The sequence below is a fragment of the Aulonocara sp. 'chitande type north' Nkhata Bay genome, linkage group LG11 (genome assembly GCF_057382095.1).
Source record: "Aulonocara sp. 'chitande type north' Nkhata Bay isolate Kocher_YH1m ecotype deep benthic linkage group LG11, A_spYH_male_GT1.1, whole genome shotgun sequence".
NCBI lineage: Eukaryota > Metazoa > Chordata > Actinopteri > Cichliformes > Cichlidae > Aulonocara > Aulonocara sp. 'chitande type north' Nkhata Bay.
Genome location: NC_141354.1, coordinates 4,828,944 through 4,853,910, shown reverse-complemented (window position 1 = coordinate 4,853,910; position 24,967 = coordinate 4,828,944). Strand labels below are relative to the sequence as shown.

The 24,967-nt window shown below is 41.8% G+C and overlaps 1 protein-coding gene across 3 annotated transcripts in view; it reads left to right on the top strand.

Annotated features, from left to right (window-relative positions):
- grik2 (glutamate receptor, ionotropic, kainate 2) overlaps positions 1-24,967 on the top strand; it is a 346,386-nt gene that overhangs the window by 304,938 nt on the left and 16,481 nt on the right. For 2 of the 3 annotated variants that reach the window (XM_086310275.1, XM_086310277.1), the window contains exons 16-17: positions 7,372-7,622; positions 7,893-7,920. In XM_086310275.1, coding sequence (XP_086166401.1) covers positions 7,372-7,622; positions 7,893-7,920 — 279 coding nt within the window. The remainder of the gene's footprint in view (positions 1-7,371; positions 7,623-7,892; positions 7,921-24,967) is intronic. The other variant, XM_086310278.1, reaches the window with a different exon arrangement.

Here is a 24,967-nt window from a genome sequence, read left to right as displayed (position 1 = left end):
GAAGCATGTATAATGTAAACAGAATTGGTCCTAGCACTGAACCCTGTGGAACTCCATAACTAACCTCAGTGTGTGAAGAGGACTCTCCATTTACATGCACAAACTGGAGTCTATTAGATAGATATGATACAAACCACTGCAGCACAGTACCTGTAATACCTACAGCATGTTCTAATCGCTCCAATAGGATATTATGGTCGACAGTATCGAACGCTGCACTGAGGTCCAGCAGGACAAGCACAGAGATGAGTCCACTGTCAGTCTCCAGATCAGTGCCTCCATACAATGCTGTCTCTGAGATCTACAGAAAATTCCTTAAACTTCCTGACTTGGTTTGTGCTCTGACATGCACCATCAGCTATGGGACCTAATTTAGACATGTATATCTCTATTCATATCATTCCCAGTCAATTGGATTTACCACAGGTAGACTCCCATCAAGTTGTAGAAATATCTGAAAAGAAGAAGGGCAGAAGAGATGAATAAATCAGAACCAGGGTACTTTATTGATTCCTAGGGGAAATTATGTTGGTTACAGCACTCCAGTAAAAACAGTAACACAGACAGACAATACAAGAAGTAAGAAATAGCACAATATATATAATATATAAATACATATAAGCAGAGATGGGCAGTAACGCGTTACTTGTAATGCGTTACTGTAATTCGATTACTTTTTTCAAGTAATGAGTAAAGTAAGGGATTACTATTGCAAAAACGGTAATTAGATTACTGTTACTTTCCCGTAGGAACGCTGCGTTACTGCGTTACTAAAACCGTGATTTTTTTGCGAGAATGTCTCACGACAGTGACGTAAGCGAGTGCGACGTTCGTGACAACAGCTGTGTGCCGATCAATAATGGATCACATATCGAGTGCAGAGAGAGTATGAGCGTGCAGCGTTTAAAGCGTGGAAGTACTGACCTTACTTTGAGTTTGATTCCATAAAAAGTGACAAAAACATTAGTGTCAGTTGCGCGTGGGAAGAAAACTTCTTTTTACAGCAAAAAACCCCTAAACTTCCAACAAGCACCGAGTAGCTACGACGTAATGGGAAACTCACAGAGAAACTCGCGGATTCTTCCACTGACCGCGGCACAACTGCACCAGGGTAAACCTCCACCTGCCCTACTCCTGCTTTACAGGTGAAAATAGAGCAACAGGACCGCTAGTCTTTGACTTTATTTATTTTCTGCTGTGTTTTACTTGCATCTAGTTGAAAGACTGAGTGTAAACACAAAAAAATATTTTATTTTATGTGCTGGAATGTGCAGAAAATAGGTTTAAATGTTAAACTAATTTATTCAAGTCAGAGAATGTTGCATATAATTAAATGTTTGCTTGATGCATAAAGTTAAAAGATTAAAACTAATAAAACAAGTTTTAAAAAGAGACTTTTCCATTTGATTACATTTTGTATGATGGATTATGCAGAAAAAGTAGAATTGGGCTGAAAGATCTATCGCTTTATCACCTATTCAGGTTGTAAATCGTGTTTTTTTTAAAGTAACTAAGTAACTAAATAATTAATTACTTTTGAAAATAAGTAATCAGTAAAGTAACGGGATTAATTTTTTTGGGGAACTAATCAGTAATTAATTACTGATTACTTTTTTCAAGTAACTTGACCAACACTGCATATAAATCACTTACTGATAAATATCTGAATAAGAAAGAAAGAAAGAATAGAATAGAATAGAATAGAATTCAATAGAATTCAACTTTATTGTCATTGCACATGCACAGGTACAGGGCAACGAAATGCAGTTTGCATCCATCCAGAAGTGCTTTAGTGATATAGATATATTACAATATATATTAGCAATGATATAGATATGTGAGTATATTACAGAAATGGGTCTATTATGGTATGTAATAATGTACACGGTATGAAGTATGTTGTGAATATTCTATAACTATAAGTATGTACAGGCTGTAGTGAGTACGAGCTATGTACAGGCTATGAACAGGATATAAATATGAAAAACTATACAGAATATGAAATAAATAACTTTACAGAAACTGAGATATACAGCTATACAGAAATGGGAACTATGCAAGTTGTAAACAGTTGTAGGATTAAAGATTATCGAATGTACAGAATGATTATTTACACAGAGCTATACAGTAGTGCAGTTAAGATAAGTGAGATATGTGGATAGTTTCTACAGAGGTATATAAAGTGCTGGTGGTTGTGAGTGATGGTTCAGTCCATGTTATTATTGTGTGTTTGAGGGTACAGTTGTCCATTGTGGGTGTGTGTATGTCCAGTCCATGAGTTTAGTGTGGGTCAGATGTCAGGAGGCAGAGTTCAGGAGTCTGACAGCTGTGGGGAAGAAGCTGTTCCGGTACCTGGTGGTCTTAGTCCGGAGGCTCCTGTGGCGCCTTCCAGAGGGCAGGAGGGTGAAGAGTCCATGTGATGGGTGACTGGGGTCTTTGATGATTTTCCCAGCCCTTTTCAGACACTGCTTCCTGTAGATGTCCTTTATGGCAGGAAGTGGTGCTCCGGCGATGCGCTGGGCAGTTTTCACGACCCTCTGCAACGCCTTCCGGTCCGAGGCAGAGCAGTTCCCGTACCAGACTGTTATACAGTTGGTCAGGATGCTCTCGATGGTGCAGCGATAGAAGTTCACCAGGATGTCTGAGGACAGGTGGTTCTTCCTCAGAGTCCTCAAGAAGAAGAGGCGCTGGTGAGCCTTCTTGACCAGCTTGGAGCAGTTGGTCGTCCAGGTGAGATCCTCGGAGATGTGGACTCCCAGGAACTTGAAGCTGCTCACACGCTCCACAGCCGTCCCCTTAATGTGGATGGGTGGATGTGGGTCAGCATTCCTCCTGTAGTCCATGATGAGCTCCTTGGTCTTCTCGGTGTTAAGCAGCAGGTTGTTTCTGTCGCACCACTCAGCCAGACGATCCACCTCCTCCCTGTAGGCGGCCTCATCGTTGTCACTGATGAGGCCAATCACCGTGGTTTCATCTGCAAACTTAATGATGGTGTTGGAACCATCAACAGGTCTGCAGTCGTGGGTGAAGAGGGAGTAGAGGAAAGGGCTCATCACACAGCCTTGTGGTACACTCATTGTGATGGTAGATGAGCAGTGGTTATCCAGCCGGACATGTTGGGGGCAGTTGGTCAGGAAGTCCAGTAACCATTTGCAGATGAGGGAACTGATGCCCAGGTCTGTCAGTTTCCTGTTGAGTTGTGAGGGGAGGATTGTATTGAACGCTGAACTGAAGTCTATAAACAGCATTCTGGCGTATGTGTTGTTGTTGTCCAGGTGTGAGAGGACAGAGTGCAGTGCGATGGAGACTGCATCCTCTGTGCTCCTGTTCTGGCGGTATGCAAATTGGTGGGGGTCCAGGGTGGGGGGGAGACAGGATTTGAAGTGTGCTAGGACCAGCTGCTCTAAGCACTTAGTGATGATGGGGGTGAGTGCTACTGGGCGGTAGTCATTGAGGCTAGATGGGTTGGAGTTTTTGGGTATCGGGACGATGGAGGTGGATTTGAAGCAGGCCGGTACCACAGCGTGGGCCAAGGACAGATTGAATATGTCTGTCAGCACTCCTGCAAGCTCCCCAGAACACGCTCTGAGAACACGCCCGGGGATGCCATCAGGACCTGCATGTACGAGCATGTAATGGAGGCAAGAGGGTGTACAACAACATATGTAAAACTGAAGTGACAGAGAGGGTTGGGAGTGAACATATCTGATGAGGAATGGTCACAAACCTGGAAAATACAGCAGTCAACAACATCATCACGTGCCTGGAGACTGCACTGCTGGAAAAATGTAATTAGATTTTTTATAACACCCAGAATTAGGAACAAACACACTTCATTACCACAACCGTGTTGGAGGGGCTGTGGAGAGGTAAATGTGAATCATTCCCATGTGTTCTGGTTCTGTTCCAAGATTACAAAATTTTGGGAAGATGTTCATTTAGTTATAGGTAAAATTCTGGGTTATGCTGTATCTAAGACTTGTACATTATTATACTTTGGTGTCATTACGGGAAATGTGATGAAAGAAGACAGATACATATTGAAAATTATGCTTGCAGCCTGTAAAAAGGAAATCGCAAGAAAATGGTACAAGATAAACCCACCATTGCAGGGTTAGGGTTAGGGATGAATCGCAGGATGGATCAAAATTATGGACGAAACATAAATCATGGACTTGGACATGACTTACAAAATAAGGACTCAGGTCAATACCATCACAAGTGGGAGAAATGGACTGAGTACATAAATTCGACAGGATAAAGACGATCACATTGATAATGAGAAATGATCAAATTGTAGAAACATGGTGACCCAACTCGGGGTTTTTTCACCTGTTTTATTTAGTTTTTCTTTTTTAAATGTTATTATTTTTCTTTTTAATGTTCTGTTTTGTTGTTACCCTCTACCCCCACTTTATAATGTTAAAAGAAAAACAATAAACAGAAAGTATCAACAATATTTCTCCCATAATACCTTCTATTCGATGGCTCCTTAATAAAACCAGAATTAGATTTAAAAATCTTTCTCCTCACATGCAAGGTCTTGAATATTCAGGCTTCATCTTACTGGTACCATATCACCCTAATAGTGCACTTCACTCCCAGACCGCTGATTACTTCCTATTGTAGGGCATTTAATTGCAGAATGGGAGTGTTCAGTTTTCAGACCCCCTGTTCTGCAGAACCATCTCCCAGTTTGGATTTGGGAGACAGATACTCTACTTTTAGTATTAGGCTCAAAACATTCCTTTTGGATAAAGCGTATAGTTACGGCTGGATCAGGTGACCTTAAATCCTTCCTTATTCATGCTGCAGTAGGCTGAGGTTGGTGGGGGCTTCCCATGATGAGTGTTTCTTCTTTACTCACCTTTTTCAATCACTGTGTTTTATTAAATCTGATTCTTTTTCATTCTTTTACTGAATAGAAAGAACACGACTCAGTTAGTCAAAATATTTACAATTTTTTATTTAATCATCTTCCGGAAGAGAGAAATCTACACATCCCAAAGCCAGTTGCAAAATCTCTAGCATTAGAAACCAAAAATGTGTCTCATATAGGTGTTATTTTGGTCCTTTACACGTCACACATAGTTTTGATAAAAACAACTGTGTTACTAGTTCCGCTTTTTCTGTCTGGTTTCCTGTATTTTATTAACATGCCTCTGCAGCTCTGCACTAAACTTCCTGTTTCTTAAACTTCCACTAACTTAAGCCTCTGTTGCTAAGGCGACCTATCACCCTCTGACCTAGTTCTCTCTCACAGCTGGCCTTGCTTTATAGAGGCCTTTATTATTAAACTACATAAAGCAATATAATCAGAAAATAAGCACTAAGAATATATGTTTATTCCGTAACAGTTTATTCACCACTCTGCATTTAATCATTGGTTATTATTCAACTCTAGCTCTATCCCAGTGTGTCTTTTGACCTGCCTCCTTCTCTTTACCTTGGACCGGTCACTGCTACCTTAGGCCTGGTTCTGCCTGAGGTTTCTTACTGTTAAAATAGAGGGTTTTTCTTCATACTGTCGACATATGGTTGCTCATGTGGTCGATCATCTGATTGTTGTGGTTTTTCCTCTGTATTGTTGTAGGGTCTTTACCTTACAGTGTAAAGCACCTTGAAATCACCCTGTACCTAGCACCTCCTTCTGATCAGGTCTGGGTCCGCTCCAACCCTCGGTGGTGATCATTATCATGAAGAGCGAGCAGTTGCTGTAGCAGCAACAGCTGATTTCACACAGGTCCTCTTGTGGTGATTTCACTTGTATAACCTCTATACAAAAGTGAAGCGTCTTTTGATCAGTATGTCTCATTGTTTATCAGTTTGGACAAGGATGTTTTCTCTCTCTCGTCCTTGTTTGCCATCACCTGTCCCAAAAGAAGTGAAATTCTTGGATCATCCAGTCTGTCTGCAAGATTAGTTAGTTTTACCTTCCCAAGGAGACATTGTTATGGCTTGCGATACTGTCTTGAGAGGCAGGTGCTACTTGACACACTGTGCACTTAAGCTCCTCAGCAAGGACAAATGTGGGACCAAAGGCTACAGTCCCATTTACACAGTCTCTGTATTTGCCTGATGCGGTTTATACATGCACCTCAGGTCAGAACTTGCCCTCAAAATGAACTGTTTTAAGATCACTGAGAGTATTTACATCATACTTTAATATGCAGTTCTAGACCAATAAGTACCCCCTAAATTTTTCACAGCCCATTTGATGACTAAAAGTTCTAATAAAACTTTGGTTCTGCACACTCCTTTCTGCTTTGCAGAGACTGACTAGCAACAGCAGTAGTTGAATCGTACCTTCCCACTGTCCTGTCACAGGACAGCTCCCAGTCCATCATGATTTGTTACTGTAACAAGTTTTGTTAAAATGTGCACAGGTCAGCACAGTGATGTGAGCATCTGAAAAGCTATCTCGCAGGCCTAAATCCAATGGGATTTGGGTCCTTTTTTGCCTCTTGACTTAATGAGTCAGTTTTGCAACTAAGGACTTGAACATGGAGGCAATGTAAGAAAACCCAGGAACAAATAGTCCATAGTAGTTGGCAACATATAGGAATAATTTCAGTTCCTTGGCATTCTCTGGCAGTTCTGGTTTATATTTATGGCCACCCCATCTGCAAAGACACCACATGGCCCAGGTACTTGACTTGCACAGCACATATTCAGCTTGACCTTCAAGTTCTCTCTCTGCACATGCAGGTGACACCAACTGTGCAGTCTGTGCAGACAACCTGATATGAGCCATGATATCAGGTTATAAACTACACCGTTCAAAATGAACGAGAAGGATTAAGGAAGCAAACAAACATCAGGGTCTGCAAGGCCAAGACAATAATAACCACCACTCTTACTAGAAAATAAACATTAATTTCTAAGGTGAAAAAAACTGGCTAAGCTGGCTGACCACAAAACATGAGAAAATTGTGCATAAACAAAAATGGCAGAGAACCCCGATCAAGCTTCCACAAATGCAACACTATTCCAAAATGGCAGATCACTCAAGTTTGCCACTTTTTGTACCAATATCAGCAACCCACACACACACACACACACACACACACACACACACACACACACACACACACACACACACACACACACACAACACTGAAAGCCAAACACTTCTCAGCCCACTGGCCAAATGCCAAGGAGTGTTTGGTGCTGGAGCAATATATGAAACAGTCTGAATGCTGTTCAGCTGTGGCAATCAGGTGTGGGAAAACCTTGGACAGGAAGGGAGGGAGAGAGCAGCTTTCTGTCATAAAGGGGCCAAAAGGTCAGTGAAAGTAACAGTGGTGGTCTATGGGATTTAGTTAGTTGCGTCAGCTGCTTACACTGACCTTATGCATTTTGGTCCTTTAGGTTCTCCGTACAGAGATAAGATCACTATTGCCATTCTGCAGCTTCAAGAGGAAGGGAAGCTACACATGATGAAGGAGAAGTGGTGGAGAGGAAATGGTTGTCCAGAGGAGGAGAGTAAGGAGGCCAGTGCCCTTGGGGTACAGAACATCGGTGGGATCTTCATCATCCTGGCAGCCGGACTTGTTCTCTCTGTCTTTGTGGCCATGGGAGAGTTCCTCTACAAGTCCAAACAGAACGCACAACTTGAAAAGGTAAGAAATTCATTTGATGTTTTTTGTTTTTTAATTGAAATTGTGATAGTTTATTACAACAAACACATGTCACAAAGAGTAGTCTCATGACAAAGACAAATACAAACACATCAATCAATTTTAAAATAAATGGAACAAAGTACGCTAACTTTCTTCCCCACATTTGTAAGAAAATGATTGTTTCTAGTTTGCGGAAACTTACACTGTGATGACAGTGCCTAATGCCATACAGTAAGATAAGGGTTGGTCTTTTTGCATTTATTCACTTAGGCCCAATGGGGACAAGGAGATAAGAAACGTGAGGAATTCTGCTGTCACCATGGATCCAAGCTAGACTTTAACCATCATCTCAAATGATCTCCAGAAAAACTACAGAATATTTTCTATTGCAATACCCTAAAACTTTCAAAAGGTTTTGTTGTGACAACCCCCAGGAAATGGGAATACTATGAGCAGTTTACTAAAAAAATTGGAATGCTGGCATTCAATCACTCGTACCTGTTTTTACAGTTTACTAAGCCGCATGACCCACTTCATCAACAGCCACACCCACCCGCACACATTTCCCAGTGCTGCTTTTCATTTCCACGTTGCACAATCCCATCCTACTTGTGCTGTCACCATTTTCACTGTTTATATCTGTAGTATTTAGTTCATAAATAGCTTCTTTTAATAATAATGTATACTTTATTAATCCCCTGTAGGGAAATTCCTCTCTGCATTTAACCCATTCACCCAGTGAAGCAGTGGGCAGCCACCAGTGCCCGGAGAGCAGTCTGTAGGGACAATACCTTGCTCAGGGGTACCTCAGGGTATCCGTTCAGTGGATTTGACCCCCTGACCTTTCGATCATGGGGCAAACACTCTACCTACTGAGCCATCTCCTCCCTCCTCTCATTTTAATCAGTTGAGAGACAAGACTGGAACTTTTAAGCAAGCATCTAGCCTCAGATACGTTGCTACTATAAAGGCCTAGAGCACCAGACAAAACTCAGCTGTATTGAAAAATATGTCAAGTACCTTTTCCCCCAATTTCCACCAAAAGTGTACTGCCAGTGCTTACGTAGTGCCAGTTTTACTGTGATGCTTTTTGAGGCTGCATAGCAACAAGTGCAATAAATAGGTTGCACTTTGTAGTTTTGCATTATATCCTATTATGCCTCTTCAGATGACCAAAGTCACGTCAAAGTCTGCTTTATTGTCAAAAACCATACAGATCATAAACAGGAATTCGAAATTGCAGTGCTCACACTGCCCTCAATTTTACATTCAAACAACAAAAACATAAAAAGATTAAAACAAAAATGTCCAACACAATCCAAGTGTTTGAGTGACCGTCTCTCAGTCTGCTGGGTCTAGCCCATAGGCTCTTCAGTCTCGTTCCTGACGGCAGCAAACTGAAAAAGCTGTTGGACAGATGAGTGGAGTCACCTATAATGCAGAGGGCTTTTCGGATGAGGCGGGTGTAATAGATGTTCTGAAGGAAGGGAAAAGAAGTGCCTCTGTAGAAGTTGCTCATAAGGCTTTTGCTCGCCTCAGTTTGCAGAGGAAGTCACTGTTGGGGTTTACTGGTCAGAGATGCTGTTTTTTGACCAGGAGAGATCTTCTGAGATGTGCACACTCAGGAACTTAGTGCTGCTTACCCTCGCCACAGCAGCACCGTTGATGGTTAGTGGGGTGTGCAGGGTGTGAGTTCTCCTGAAGTCTATGATGATCTCCTTAGTCTTCTCAAAATTCCGGGACAGTTCTGTGCCTCAAAGCAAGCGATGAATTTGTTTAGCTCATCTGGTAGAGAGGTGGAACTGACAGCAGTCTGCAATGTGGGCTTGTAGTCTGTGGTCTGCTGTCACAGAAGCTCTATGAAATCCTCCTGGAGTACTTTCCTCTATGATGCCAAGGGACAGGTTTGCCTTTGCTGTTCTTAGGCTCATCTAAAGCTGGGGATGAGCTGTCTCACCCTCAGGAGGCTGTAGACCTCAAATATGAGCCATGGTTTCTGGTTGGCCCAGACAGTAATAGTCTTGGTCTCTGTGACATCATCGATGCACTCTGAGATGTAGCCAATGACAGTTTCTGTATATTCCTACAGGTCTGTGGTGTTGTAATGTGTGGCAGCCACTTTAAAGATCTCCCAGTCTGTGGTGGAAAAACCGTCTTGCAGTCCCTCTGAGGACCTTACACACGTACCTGTTTACAAACTGGTTTGGTGACTTTGACCAGGGGCCTGTATACTGGCATTAGCATAACAGTGATGTGATCAGATTCACCAAGGCGGGGGAGGGAGAGAGCTTTGTAATCTCCTCTCTGGGTGGTGAAAACATTGCCCAGAATGTTGTTTCCCTGTGTAGGAAATTTAATGTGTTTGTGCAGTTTGGGAAGCACAGTCTTTGGGTCTGCATGATCGAAATCACCCGCTAGGACGAGAAAAGCATCTGAGTGGGCTGTCTGCTGTTCACTGACATGCTGATACAGTTCATTCAGTGCCTCACTCCTGTTGTTGTTATTAGAGCAGGGAGCGATGTAGACAGCAACAAACAGTATGGCTGAAAATTCCTTCGGTAAGTAGAATGGTCTGCACTCAATGATCATAAGCTCCAGCAGAGGTGAACGGTGTTTGCAAGCCACAACAGCATCAGCGTTGATGTAAACACAGAGTCCCTCCACAAGTCTTAGCCCCTTCGGCAAAAAAAATCAAATCATTTGTTCAATGGTTTTATTATTTGTGCATCTTCTGCCAAAGTTCCTCCCATATGACTTGTTCTAACTCACACAGTATGCTGATCTGAGGGAGGGTAAAACTCATTCTGACCAGGTAGAGAGCAGCACGTGTGGCCAGCAAAAGAAAATTAAATTATTTTAATTAAAATTTGCTTATTTAAAATAAAATAAAAAAAGTTTAAAAAAGGAATTAAAAATAAAAAAAAGAGTATATAGTATAATAAAGGTATAAAATTATTTGTGAAAACTCCGCAGCCATCAGTTGACAAAGTAGGCAAAATCTTAAGCAAGCAAAAAAGTGAGAAACCTTCAAAATAAAAGCATATGAATAAAAAGATGCATTATACAAAAACAAACTAATAAAACCAAAGCATAAAATACACAGGAAAAAACATTACAATGTTACAGATTTTACAGATTTATTTTCCCCTTTTTTCAGTAGAAACGGTGAAAAACAGGAATGGAGCAACATAAGTATAAAAAAAATAATACCTTTTTGGTTGCTTTTTTTTTTCTTCTCTTTTTCTAACATACGAGCCACCAGGAGTTGCTGTATAGCTAAAACGGCCAGGGCCAAATATTACCAGCAGTTAAAATACATTTCATGATTTTAAGATACAAAGTTTTTTAGCTTTTCATTCTACAACAGAAAAGACTAATACTACTACTCACAAAATGGACTCTTAACACATTTTCAAATGTTATAAATTACTTTTATTGCTCATTGCTGAAAAATCTCCCTTTTTTAAGCAATACGTTGCACAAAACTGCTGGTTTTAACAAACAAAACTCAAGAAAATTAAAATCCCAAAATGATATATTATTTTTAATTTTTGTTTGTTATTTAAAATGATCAGAATATTGCATAGTTCAGGCTTTACAGCCTTTAATAGGCACAATTACATCCACGTCTCCATACAAGATATTCCTAATTAATGCGCACATAAAATTTACAGTTTACGTGGAGGTACATGTAGAGCATGTTAGTGAGACTCACAAATACTCTGACAAAATTTGTCTCTGAATGTATGAAAATTGTTTGCTGCATAGGATTTCTTATACCAAACCATCTTAATCTATATCTCACATTCCACAGATCTCAACATTTTAACTTTAGTTAAGTTAAAGTAGAAAAGCACCAAAGAAGAGACTGCCCCAGGAGACCCTAATGACCCCAGATACCCTGGGAGATGGCAAGGGGATCTCCCAGCGTATCCACTTTCTGACAGTTGTCAGAAACGGGGAGTGGGTTTCTGGGCCTTCTAGGGCCTTTGAGATTTACCTCACCAGGTGGGCTTCAAATTGACCCTGAAACCTTGAGTCAACACTGCCCAACCTTGATTATGAGTCTGTCTCGGCATTGATCTTGACCCCAAGCTGTCCTGGGATCCCAAAACAGTTGAGTTTCTGGCAGTAACAATATTTATTCACATGGTAAAGAAGGCCATCAGGTCCTCAGCAAGCTGGCTCAGAATGCACAGGAGTGGTTGTACCCACAGTTCTGGTCCCTGAAGGCAATGCACTGCGCAACGCCTGGCCAACCTCACAGCAGATCAGCTGGTGGAGGTCTAGGGATATTTTGGCATGGCTGTGGCAGATCTTTTTGTGTCTAGGGAGATAACTCAGCATCCCATCTTTCTCTCCATATGGAGAGATAATCAATCGATCAGGCATGGATGCAATGGCCTCCCTTTATGCCTTTCCCTCCGTTACTCTCCTTCACCCCCACCTGCAGAGGTTCCAAGTGGAAGAGGTGACCATTATCTTAGTGGCTCCCAACTAGCAGAACACCATTTGATCGTTTCTTCAAGGTCACCCTTGGGAGCCCATTGGATGCCTCTCCATCTCTTCCAGCTGTGGGCCTGGCTCCTGAGACAGCGTATCTACTAGTCATGATCTTGCTTCAGTTATTGGTTAGTAGCTCCATCTACCAAAGCAACATATTCATTTATAAACATATTCATGTTGGAATGGGAAACAAGTGGATTCAAGTGGACCTCCACAGCCCATCCCATTTTCCAATTTTAGCATGAACTGTTGGAGGAGGGCAGGTCCACCTCAGCTCAAAAATAATGGTAGCAGCCAAAAAAAGACAGCATGTGTCAGTCCCCAGAAACTACTAGATTGACTTGTTGTCCCCTCATTGCTCAGTTCTTCATGGAGGTAGCAGGGTGCCTCCCTATCAAAAGCAACTGGCTCTCCCTCCATGAGATTCCAGCATGAGCCATTCAAACTCCTTGAAACAGTGGAGCTAAAATGGCCTACAGCATTCTTGTTCGCTATAGTGTCAGCTAAATGAGCGGGGGAGCTGTATGCTCTATCACTGCACAAAGAGTGCTGCCCTGACATGCAGGTGTGATGCTTCACTCAAATCCTGCCTGAGACTGAGTCAGAGTCCCATCTCAGCCAATCTTTTGTAAATCCTTTGTTCTTGGTGATGGGCATATTGGTGAGGACAGAGTAGAGCACTCTGCTGTCGGTGATGGCTCATTTAAACTCAACTGCTATCCTTTGCTCTCATGTAAGTAAGTAAGTAAGTAAAACTTTATTTATATAGCGCCTTTCAAGATAAAAAGTGCTTCACAGAAGCTAAAACCTAAAAATAAAAATCAACTAAAAGCAAGTTTAAAAAGATGGGTTTTTAGCTGTTTTTTAAAAGTGACCACTGAGTCCACAGATCTCAGGCTCAAAGGGAGAGAGTTCCACAATCTGGGGGCCACAGTTCCAAAAGCTTTGTCGCCTTTTGTTTTCAGCCTCGTGTGCTGGACAGCAAGCAAGCCCTGGTCACATGACCTCAGGGACCTGCTGGGAATGTATGGATGCAAAAGTTCACTTATATATGTTGGTGCTTGTCCATGCAGGGCCCTGAAAGTCAAGGTCAAAACCTTAAACTGGATCCTGAATTTAACGGGGAGCCAGTGCAGCTGAATCAGCAGGGGTGTGACATGGGAAAACTTGGAGGACTTGGTCAGAAGCTTTGCAGCAGCATTCTGAACAACTTGCAGACGATCCAAAGAGGCTTTACATAAACAAGTAAACAAAGAATTACAGTAGTCCAGACGAGATGAAACAAATGCATGAATGACAATTTCTAATTCGGAGCGCGATACAATGGGACTCAGCTTAGCAATGTTTCTCAAATGATAAAAACAGGAGCGAACCAAAGATTTTACATGGGCATCCAAAGTCAGAGCTGAGTCAATACTAACACCAAGGCTCCTGATAGACGGTTTTGCAAATGTAGCAAGTGGACCCAAGTTTTCCATAACACTAGGTACAAAAGTTTTAGGAGCACAAACAAGAACTTCAGTCTTCTCCTCATTTAGTTGAAGAAAGTTTCCAGCCATCCAACATCTAATGGAGTCTATGCACTTGTGCAAAATTTGTAGCTTGGAAACATCATGGGGCTTAAAGGAGATATATACCTGAATATCATCTGCATAGCAGTGATACGAAATGTCCTTAAAAGTGCTCAATAAGTGTTGAAGAGGAAGTAAATACAGTAAGAACAATAAAGGCCCCAAAACTGAACCTTGTGGCACACCATAGGCAAGAAAAGTAGAAGAGGAACTGTACTTAGAGGTAGCCACAGAAAAGGATCGTTCATGCAAATAGGATTCAAACCAGTCCAAAGCAGCCCCTGATATACCCACCCAGTCTCTCAGCCTATCTAGCAGAATATGATGATCCACAGTATCAAAGGCGGGGGTCAGGTCCAACATCAACAGAACGGAGCATTCTCCTGCATCACATCTCATTAAAATGTCGTTGGAGACTCTAAGAAGTGTAGTTTCAGTAGAGTGAGCTCTACGAAAGCCAGATTGGAATTTATCCAGAATGCTGTATTCATCTAGAACAGCTATAAGCTGCTTAGCCACAACCTTTTCTAAAATCTTAGAAATGAACGGTAATTTTGAAATCGGTCTGTAGCTACTGAGAAGAGAAGCATCAAGCTTAGGTTTTTTTAACAGTGGGTGAATAACAGCATTCTTACAATAAACAGGGACCTGACCAGAAACCAGTGAGGTATTAATAATTGTGAGCACACAGGGACCAATAGACTGAAAGACATTTTTAAACAAAGATCCAGGTAAAATATCAAGAGAGCAGGAGGATGCTTTCATTGAATTAACCAACTTGACCAGCTCAGGTAAAGACACAGGTAAAAATCTTTCTAAAATTACAGGCCTAGCTTGAGTTGGAGCAGACAAGAGAGACACAGAAGGAGAGATACTGTTCCTCACGTTACTGACTTTTTCAACGAAGAAAGAAAGAAATTTTTCACAATCTTCATTTGATGAAATTGGGACAGCAGGTGGAGCAGGAGCAACAATATCACTAATGGTGTCGAATAGTACCTTAGGGTTACCTCTGCTCTTAGACACTAAGTCTGAGAAATAGGCCGCCCTCGCATCTCGAACTGAAGTGTTAAAAGAGACTAAAAGGTCCTTTAGATAAAGGAGATGGACATGCAAACGCGTTTTCCTCCATAAACGCTCAACCTTACGGCAGCAACGCTTTAAGAAGCGAATGCTGTCATTTAACCAGGGAGACGACTTTGAAACCGGAGCTAGTCTAACTTTGACAGGACAAACATTGTCTAAAATACAAAGACAATGATTATTAAAAGGATTTGTTAAAAAATGAACATCATTATAGGGAGATAAAACTAAATTAAAAGCATCGGAAAATTTAACAGCACTAGAGGAAGTTAAGATGCGAGAGCTAACCACGTGTCGAATAGGAGAGAAGGACAAATGAAAAGACAGATTAAAAAGAATACAATGATGATCCGAAATAAAAATGTCCTCAGTACAAATAAAATGAATGTTTAAACCTAAAGTAAAAACAAGGTCCAGTGTGTGTCCTTTGGTGTGTGTGGGACCAGACACATGCTGAGTAAAATGAAAAGAATCCATGACGCTAAGGAAACCTCTGGCAAAGAGGTCAGAGTCATCATCAACGTGTATATTAAAATCCCCGACTATAACCAGTCTGGACAGCTTCAAAGTCGAGGATAAAAAGTCACTGAACTCCTTTAAAAACATGCTGTTTAGGCCAGGTGGACGATACACTACAGCGCAGTAAAATGGATCTTTATTTCCAATTCTAACCAGCTGTAGTTCAAAGGATGAAAAATGTCCGACCAACACTGCACGACAGTAAAACCGGCTTCCAAACACCGCAGCGACACCTCCTCCTCGACCCGACGTCCGAGGCTGGCTGATGAATGAGTACCCACTCGGACAGAGTTCAATGAAGGATGAAAAGTCACCATCGCGCTGCCAGGTTTCGGTTAGAAATAAGAAGTCCAGTTTCTTGGAAAGAATAAAATCGTTCAGCAGGAACGTTTTATTAGTCATTGATCGAGCGTTGAAAAGCGCCACTCTCAGCGAAGTAGAAGACATATTATTAACAGAAGCGGCCCGATTTAGGGGACGAAGAAACAGAGAGTTTGATCCGCGACGTTCATAAATTCCACTCACCGCGGGGATGGAAGGCCAAACAACAGGAGAGTCTGGATGAACACTCCTGAGGTAGCGCCGTCTCATAGATCCAGGCACAGTTAGTCCCCGCTTCCAGAACAGTCTGAGTTTTACCTGGACACCTGCTCTTTTTCCTCTCCTTCTCCGTGACTTGCGCGGACACAGAAAGGCGCCACTGATGACACCTAACAAAGATCCAGACACCGGTGTCGGCAGTGGAGGATGGAAAATACCGCAGGAGGATAAGGCATCTTGACTTATCATAGAGGATCGGATGGATAATAGCGTCAGGCGATCATAGACAAGGGCAGCCAACACATTAGTGACAAAAAGCGAAAGCAAAAAGGCCGAAAAAAACAGCACAGAGAAACCACGGCTGGCAGCAGCAAACACAGGCGCCATCATACCGGAAGTGCCAAGATGTGGACAGTTGTGTCTGCTTGGTTTCTTTCTTGTGTGTCTTTCAGAGTTGCATTTAAAAAGAACATGTAAGATGAAGAGATAGTCTTGACAAGATAGAGAATTGTTGGTTACATTGTGACACAGGTTCTCTGAGTGGACAGGCCATCGCTCCATCTCTTGGCGCTCCTCCCGCTCGACGAGCTCCTGCTCCGGCTCGCAGGGCTCCTCTGGTGGCGATGCAGACTCCACCAGCTCGTCGGGCTCCTCTGGTGGCGGCACGGGCTCCTGCTCCGGCTCGCTGAGCTCCTCATCTGGCGGTGATGACGGTGACACGTCAGCAGCAGGCGGTGGATGGGGTGGCAGAGTAGTGGATGTGGAAGGTGGAACAGATGACAGCTGAACAACTAGCTGGGCAGCAGACTGAGTGACTAGCTGGGCAGCTGGCTGAGCTACGGCTAGAGGCTGGGCAGCTGGCCATGTTAGCGATAGATCAGGTGACGGTACTAGAGACAGAGCTACTGACTGTAGTGATATTTGTTGAGGAAGTTGAGCAGGTGCTTGGCTGAGCTGCAGTAGATGGAGCAGATGGCTGAACTGCAGACTGTGCTGATGTTGGAGTGAATGGTGGCACAGCAACAGCAATCGGTTGAGCAGAGAGAGAAGCAGTCAGTAGGGTGGCAGCAGCAGACAGTGAGCCTGAGGGTGGTGTGGAGGCCTCAGGCAGGCTGCACAGGGCGCACGGCCGCCCGGGATGCTGCAGCTGGGGCTGTGCAGTGCAGGCAGTCAGTTTGGGTAAAGGCAGCGAGATACAATCTTTAACAGCACTCTCTATCTCCTCAATCTTTTCTACCCTCTTCTTTCTTTCTTCCCCTTCCATTTCCACCGTCACAGGGAAAGACTTTAACACACTAATGGAGTTCATTTTACTCCCAGCAGCATTCAGAGCTGCTGGAGTGGGTAGTGGAGTGGAGGCTGCTGTAGGTGGGGTAGATGTTTGAACTGCAGACCGCTTAGCTACAGACTGGGCGGCTGCCTGAATTACAGGCTTGGCAGTCTCACAGTTCCTAAGTAAACAAACAGATGGAGTGAAAAATGAAAAATTGTCCTTATAATTTACCACAGCCGGCTGTTGTGAAGTCCGGGAGTCCGGCTGCAGTGAAGAGTGCCGGCGGCGCGAGCGTCGCTTCTTTGACGATGCCAGGGCCGCCGTGTCAGGCTGCGGATCCACCAGCTGGTCGGGCTGAAGAGCAGCCTGAGTAGGCGAGTGGAGGTGGAGCGTGTTAACTAGAAAGTCCGCGATGATCAGGTAGAGCGTATCCAATACCCAAGGGAAGCAAGACAGCGACTCTTTCAGCCGCTTTTCCATGGCGCGACAAAATTTTTCCTCATGCGCCTCCAGCCATAGGTCGCAGAGTCTATTAACTTTATCCGTCACCTCCCTCCTGAACCTCTCCGATGAGTCCGCTGGGTCCATGTTCGGCGGGATCATTCTGTCACGGTCTGGCTGGCAGACCGTGGGGGTGCAGGGAAGGAGGACCCAGGCGCGGTGCTCTGTGTGCCAACAGTGCGTTTATTTACAGTGTATGGTACAAAACAACAATAAATCCCCGTGTTTTCCCCAGACTCCCGTGTCGTGTCCTCCTTGTGCTCTCTGCTCCCGTGTGTCGGCACTCCTGGTGCTCGCTGCTCTTCAGGCCTCCCACACTCCTCCTGCAGGAAACCATAGCCGCAGCTGTCAGGACACTTAACAATAGCAGGCATGCACTCAACGACTAAACCTAAACTGGGTGACTAACGTGGAGTCTCACGCAATGATCCCGCGTCGGTGGGAGGTCCAAGACTCTCCTAAGTAGCTCCCCCGACGAGGCCTGATCAGCAGCAGGTGTGTGGCAGGAGCTTCGGGTGTGGCCAGCTCGCCAGCAGAGCCACACACACCAGGCCTGAAGGCGCCCGCAGAAACACATACACACATGCGCAAACAGGGAGAAGCGGGACAGCAACACCAAATATACATACAATACAAGACAAGTCCATAACTGCTCAGGTCACTCAGACCCAGGACATTTGTTGTGGAATAGTAAGAAAATATCAGTCACTATGGAACTGTCAGTCAATTGTTCAGTTACTTTTGAGGATCTGAAAATTGTGAGAAAATGGTGGTAATCCCTAAACGGGTTAACTCCGTCCGTTTGTTAAACCCCTTGGATTAAAGAAGCAAGTTTGCATTTCAATCAACTGTTGATGGTTTGATTTAAAATTCACTCGTCGACCAGGGCAGAATAACAAGTATTGTGTCATTTTCCAAACAACATATGGAATTAATAAGAAAATTTGTATTATTATTTACTAAATTTTGAATGTTATCAATGTAGCAAAAAAATTAAATATATATTTAGATATTTATTTGGGGTAATTAGAGCACATATAAACATTATTATTAGTGTTACTCAGGAAAAAATTGTATTACACATTACTATTATATTCCTTAAAAGTAATACAGTACATTATTTAATTATTATTATTCGATGAATTCTGCATTCAGCTTTGCAGTATCCAATATCACCAAGAACATTTTTGCTCGTCTCTCCTGCTCCCCTGTTATTACTTTTGCATTACTCCATTTGCATGACCTGAAATGCATTGCCACATAACAGTTAACAATACAACTCCTAGGATACAGTCCAACATACCAACACAAAACCCTATCCGATGAGGGGCTTACATAAGATCTTAATGTAGTGGTTGAACAGTAAGTATGAACACTAATCAGTAACACAAAGGAAAAGTTGAAACCAAGTCAAAAGATTCAAAGAGATCACCACAGTGATTCTAATGTAGAAACATGCAAAAGTAGAAATGGAGCCTACAGCATCACAAGCCTGAAAGCTCATCACTGTTTGGCTGGGATTAGCACACTCAGCTTCAACTTCACCCTGGTTTCTTAGCAAGCTTTGTGTTAGCATGCTGTTTGTGCACATGCTTGCAAATGGCCAATGTTGTGTTAGTTGTGTAGTGTAGTTCTTTCTGTCCCTGATGAGTTTTCACTTTACTTTTCACAGTCTTGTACTTCAAGGCAATAAAAACAAAAGTATGGTCCATATCTCTCCTTTCCTAAAAGATGTAGACCGCTCCACACTCTCCTCTTTGCAAATGAAACAAAATCATCTGCAATGTGATTGTAGTGCAGACGTTTCAGAAAAAACAAGACACATTCAATGTTCATTTTTTTTGCTTTTTGCCCGGGGGACAGATAAGTGAATAAGTTTATAATTGTACCTCTAATACAGTAACTAGTTACATTACTGCATTACTGAAAAATGTCTTAACTTTGGAAAACAAAACACCTAATACTTTTTCCCCGAACAAGACGATTTATGCACCTAGAAGAAGGTAAAAAAAGAAAGAAACCTACAAGGCACGACTTTTTACATTAAAGTTTTATATTCAAATTGCAATATGCTAACCTACTTTATACTGTATGGGGGGGGGGGGGGGGGGGTAGAAATGTCACTGCTACTTGTGATGTGTTCTGGCTTGTAAATATGCAATGGATTAAATTACATTAAAGTATACAACAATGAAGACGCTGTCGTTTAGGTTTGCTAGACTGCTTTTAAACCAGGGGTGTCAAACTTACGGTCCATGTGGGAGCCAAATCTTTAGCCCTGCTGAGAATCCATGAAAGCAGGGTGAACATTATTTTGATGTGCTCACCGACCGACTGGGATCATATCATTATGTGAAAGAAGGAAGAGGGGCAGACGTTCCAAAGACAGCAAGTGCAGTGGTACAGGCCGGCTACACAGAGAGACAGGGGAGCAGGAGAGACGAGCAAAAATGTTCTTGGTGATATTGGATACTGCAAAGCTGAATGCAGAATTCATCGAATCAGGAGCTGGCTGAAGTGATACTCGTTTTTATTTTCAGCCATTTTCCATTGTGGAGGACAAAAGGTTTCAAACTTGTCCAGACCTCAAATCTCATGTGTGTTCCCCTTAGTATTAGTAAAGGCTTAAAAATAAGGCTTTTATGAAAAGACAGAATAAAAAATAGCTTCCTGGAAAAATGAGTGTTGAATATTCCATAAAATATAGAAAATGTCTTTGAATGGCAGAGATGCAGAAATGTCTGCATGTAACACAGACCCAAGGCCACTGTCTAAATGAGTCTCACAGGCCTGAAAGTGCGCTTGAAGCAATTTATCATACTTAACGTGTTTGATCTGCTGCTCACCACAAACAAGTACAAGCTGAAATTTTTGACTTTTCCTACTGAGAACAGTCTCCCTAATGGGCATTTACACTACAAACAGTAATTAAGCAATAAACAATTAAATGACAGAAAAGTTGCTTTTGCCTCTGAATTCGGACACCCCCGCTGTTTGCGGCCGGACAATAATAACAGTGACATTCAACTTATTTTATCTGATAAATAAAGACTGTAAAAAGTTTTTTGTGTGTACATATATATAACATACATACATACATACATACATATATATATGTACATACATACATACATATATATATATATATATGTATATATATATATATATATATATATATATATATAAATATATATATATATATATATATATATATGTATGTATGTATGTACATATATATATATATATATATATATATATATATATATATATATATATATATATATATATATATATATATATATATATAAACCCTTTAAATGTCTCCCTAATTCTGAGCCCTGAACGTTGGCAAGTGTGGCTGTATGTGGCTGTAAAATGAGTCTGACACACCGATTTAGACGAAACAGTAACACTTGCTTAAAATAAAATAGTTTAACATTGTTAGGTCAAGAGCTATCCAGTGAAACCTAAATGCATACAATTATTTTTAATGGAATATAACATGATATTAAACAAACTATATCAAATTGTGTTTTTATTGTAACTGACCTACAATGCTTGTGTGTGTGCGTGTTATGGCTGGTAACCGAGTTCTGTTTTCTTTTAGAGAACATCACTGGCAACTTATGTTTCAGTTGTACAGCTTTGGTTTGTTTACCATCCATCCCTTATAGAATTGTAACATGTCTGGGAAACGTAACAGAAAAATTGTAATTTCAGAATATTTAGATTGTGTCTCTTACTTTCTCTTATGGGTTGAAATTACAACTAACCTGATCTCAAATGAAAGCGTGTGGCTCCACAGTCCAGTGCTAATTATTATCAGGCTAATCTGTGAAAACGAGCCACCTTGTTTCATTATGAAAAATAACCATATATTTTATTACGTTGCGCCTGATATAAATAAATACCATCTACTTTTACAATATGGGAACGGTTTTCTTCCCACGTTGCTGAAAGTGTCAAGTTGAAAAATGTGGTGCGAAGCATCTCTTTGTTGTGTTTCACATGCTTGACAGTGCACACCCTGCAATTTGCATTTTATAATTGCTTTTGTTCTATAACATAGAAAGGAGAAAAAAAATAACAGCTAGTCATTTAAATAATGAGATAAGCCATAGACCCGCTTAACAGTGTCTGTAGATATTAAATAGGCATGTTACTTCCCTATATATGTATTTGTGAGATTACCACAAAAAATAATGATCTGATTTTAATAATATAAGAGTGCTTTTAGAATAAAAATGTGTTAAACTTTGCAGGTGTATCAAATGTTTGTTATTTTTAATACTTTTATTACAAACTACAGATATGTGTAGATTTTATTTCAGTTCATCTATCAAATCAATGAGATTTCTTTAGTATGTCTGTCAGCTCTCTACATTATTTTAGTACATTCATGCCTCGCAGCTATGTGGCGACTTGTGACAAGGCTAAATAGTGAAAAAGAAGGTCTCCAAACATTTAGGAAATATGCTTCTGACCGTCTCATTTGATTATTTTAAATGTACAGCACTTTGGTCAACAGTTATTGTTTTAAATGTGCTATATAAATGTGACATCAAATGAACAGGGAGATAGCATGGTAGCTCGGGCTACTTACTGTGGTTCTAGGAAATACAAAGTACAGTGAAATACAAAGACTCCAAACAGCTATTAATTCCGGTTCTTTCGGATTCTTTAGGGCCAAAAAGACAAAAAGCTGGCCTTCTTTCATACATAAAAGAATATAATCAACAAAGATTCAAAATATATATTTCAAATCTCAACACAGCATTAAAAGCTCCGCCCTCATTAAAAGTGGAGTCTCACTTTAACGGTTGTAGATAAGTAATATAATATATTTTCCTTCCTTATGTTAAAATTACATCAATGTGGTTGAGCATGTGTATGCGGCATGGCCAGCTAGGTTGGAGTCTGACTCACCCATCTCCCAAACAAAATAAACCATAAGGGCTCTGCTGGTCCAGAGCTACTTCTGGTAGCATAATACGTATTTTTATTTTTCAAAGACTTGAAGCAAATAGCTGAAACAGCTTTGGATCTGCTGCAGTTTGTTCCTTTTTGAAGACGCTAACCAGCAGTATTTCTGCTAGAACATGTGTTAACAAGACTTTTCCAGTGTCTCCCTGCATCTCTGTATCAGTCTGTCAGTCTTTTTGGGTTGGCTGTGTAACCTCCTTTAAAGTAAATGTCTCGTATTATTTTTATGTTTTTTCTAAGAGTTATTAAGAGATATTAACATCTTGAAAATCCTACTTTAATAGAAGACTGTAACAACCACAAAAGATGTGATGTGTTTAATGGCAGTTGTGTGAGTTAAAAACAGTTTTCCAAAAATTATATTTTTGGTGATTCAACCCAAGTCAACTTTGTCAAAAAAAGAAAAGATTTTGGTCACACAATTTTGCACTAAATCATACGCCTCATAGGTGCTCAATGGAGTATTTCTTTGTCATCTTCATGTTAATCTGTCAAATTTCCATGATTACCATAGCTGTCGCCTTCTTCCCTTTCCTCCTCCTCCTGCATCTTTATTCTCTGTCCCGTCCCTCCTTCAGCTTATCATCTGCTTCCCCCTCTTTTACGTCTCTTCCCTCCTGCTGCTGTGGCTGCCGCAGACTAACCTGAGGTGCAGGGACCACCAGCTGTGTGTGAGGAGGCCATGTTATAAACCAGGCGCACACACACACTCATAAATATACAGTGGGGCAAAAAAGTATTTAGTCAGCCACCGATTGTGCAAGTTCCCCCACCTAAAATGATGACAGAGGTCAGTAATTTGCACCAGAGGTACACTTCAACTGTGAGAGACAGAATGTGAAAAAAAAATCCATGAATTCACATGGTAGGATTTGTAAAGAATTTATTCGTAAATCAGGGTGGAAAATAAGTATTTGGTCAATAACAAAAATACAACTCAATACTTTGTAACATAACCTTTGTTGGCAATAACAGAGGTCAAACGTTTACTATAGGTCTTTACCAGGTTTGCACACACAGTAGCTGGTATTTTGGCCCATTCCTCCATGCAGATCTTCTCGAGAGCAGTGATGTTTTGGGGCTGTCGCCGAGCAACACGGACTTTCAACTCCCGCCACAGATTTTCTATGGGGTTGAGGTCTGGAGACTGGCTAGGCCACTCCAGGACTTTCAAATGCTTCTTACGGAGCCACTCCGTTGTTGCCCGGGCGGTGTGTTTTGGATCATTGTCATGTTGGAAGACCCAGCCTCGTTCCATCTTCAAAGTTCTCACTGATGGAAGGAGGTTTTGGCTCAAAATCTCACGATACATGGCCCCATTCATTCTGTCCTTAACACGGATCAATCGTCCTGTCCCCTTGGCAGAAAAACAGCCCCATAGCATGATGTTTCCACCCCCATGCTTCACAGTAGGTATGGTGTTCTTGGGATGCAACTCAGTATTCTTCTTCCTCCAAACACGACGAGTTGAGTTTATACCAAAAAGTTCTACTTTGGTTTCATCTGACCACATGACATTCTCCCAATCCTCTGCTGTATCATCCATGTGCTCTCTGGCAAACTTCAGACGGGCCTGGACATGCACTGGCTTCAGCAGCGGAACACGTCTGGCACTGCGGGATTTGATTCCCTGCCGTTGTAGTGTGTTACTGATGGTGACCTTTGTTACTTTGGTCCCAGCTCTCTGCAGGTCATTCACCAGGTCCCCCCGTGTGGTTCTGGGATCTTTGCTCACCGTTCTCATGATCATTTTGACCCCACGGGATGAGATCTTGCGTGGAGCCCCAGATCGAGGGAGATTATCAGTGGTCTTGTATGTCTTCCATTTTCTGATGATTGCTCCCACAGTTGATTTTTTCACACCAAGCTGCTTGCCTATTGTAGATTCACTCTTCCCAGTCTGGTGCAGGTCTACAATACTTTTCCTGGTGTCCTTCGAAAGCTCTTTGGTCTTGGCCATGGCGGAGTTTGGAGTCTGACTGTTTGAGGCTGTGGACAGGTGTCTTTTATACAGATGATGAATTCAAACAGGTGCCATTCATACAGGTAACGAGTGGGGGACAGAAAAGCTTCTTACAGAAGACGTTACAGGTCTGTGAGAGCCAGAGATTTTCCTTGTTTGAGGTGACCAAATACTTATTTCCCACCCTGATTTACCAATAAATTCTTTACAAATCCTACCATGTGGATTCATGGATTTTTTTTTCACATTCTGTCTCTCACAGTTGAAGTGTACCTCTGGTGCAAATTACTGACCTCTGTCATCATTTTAAGTGGGGGAACTTGCACAATCGGTGGCTGACTAAATACTTTTTTGCCCCACTGTAGATCTACACGTGCATACCTGTATACATGTATTACATTACAAA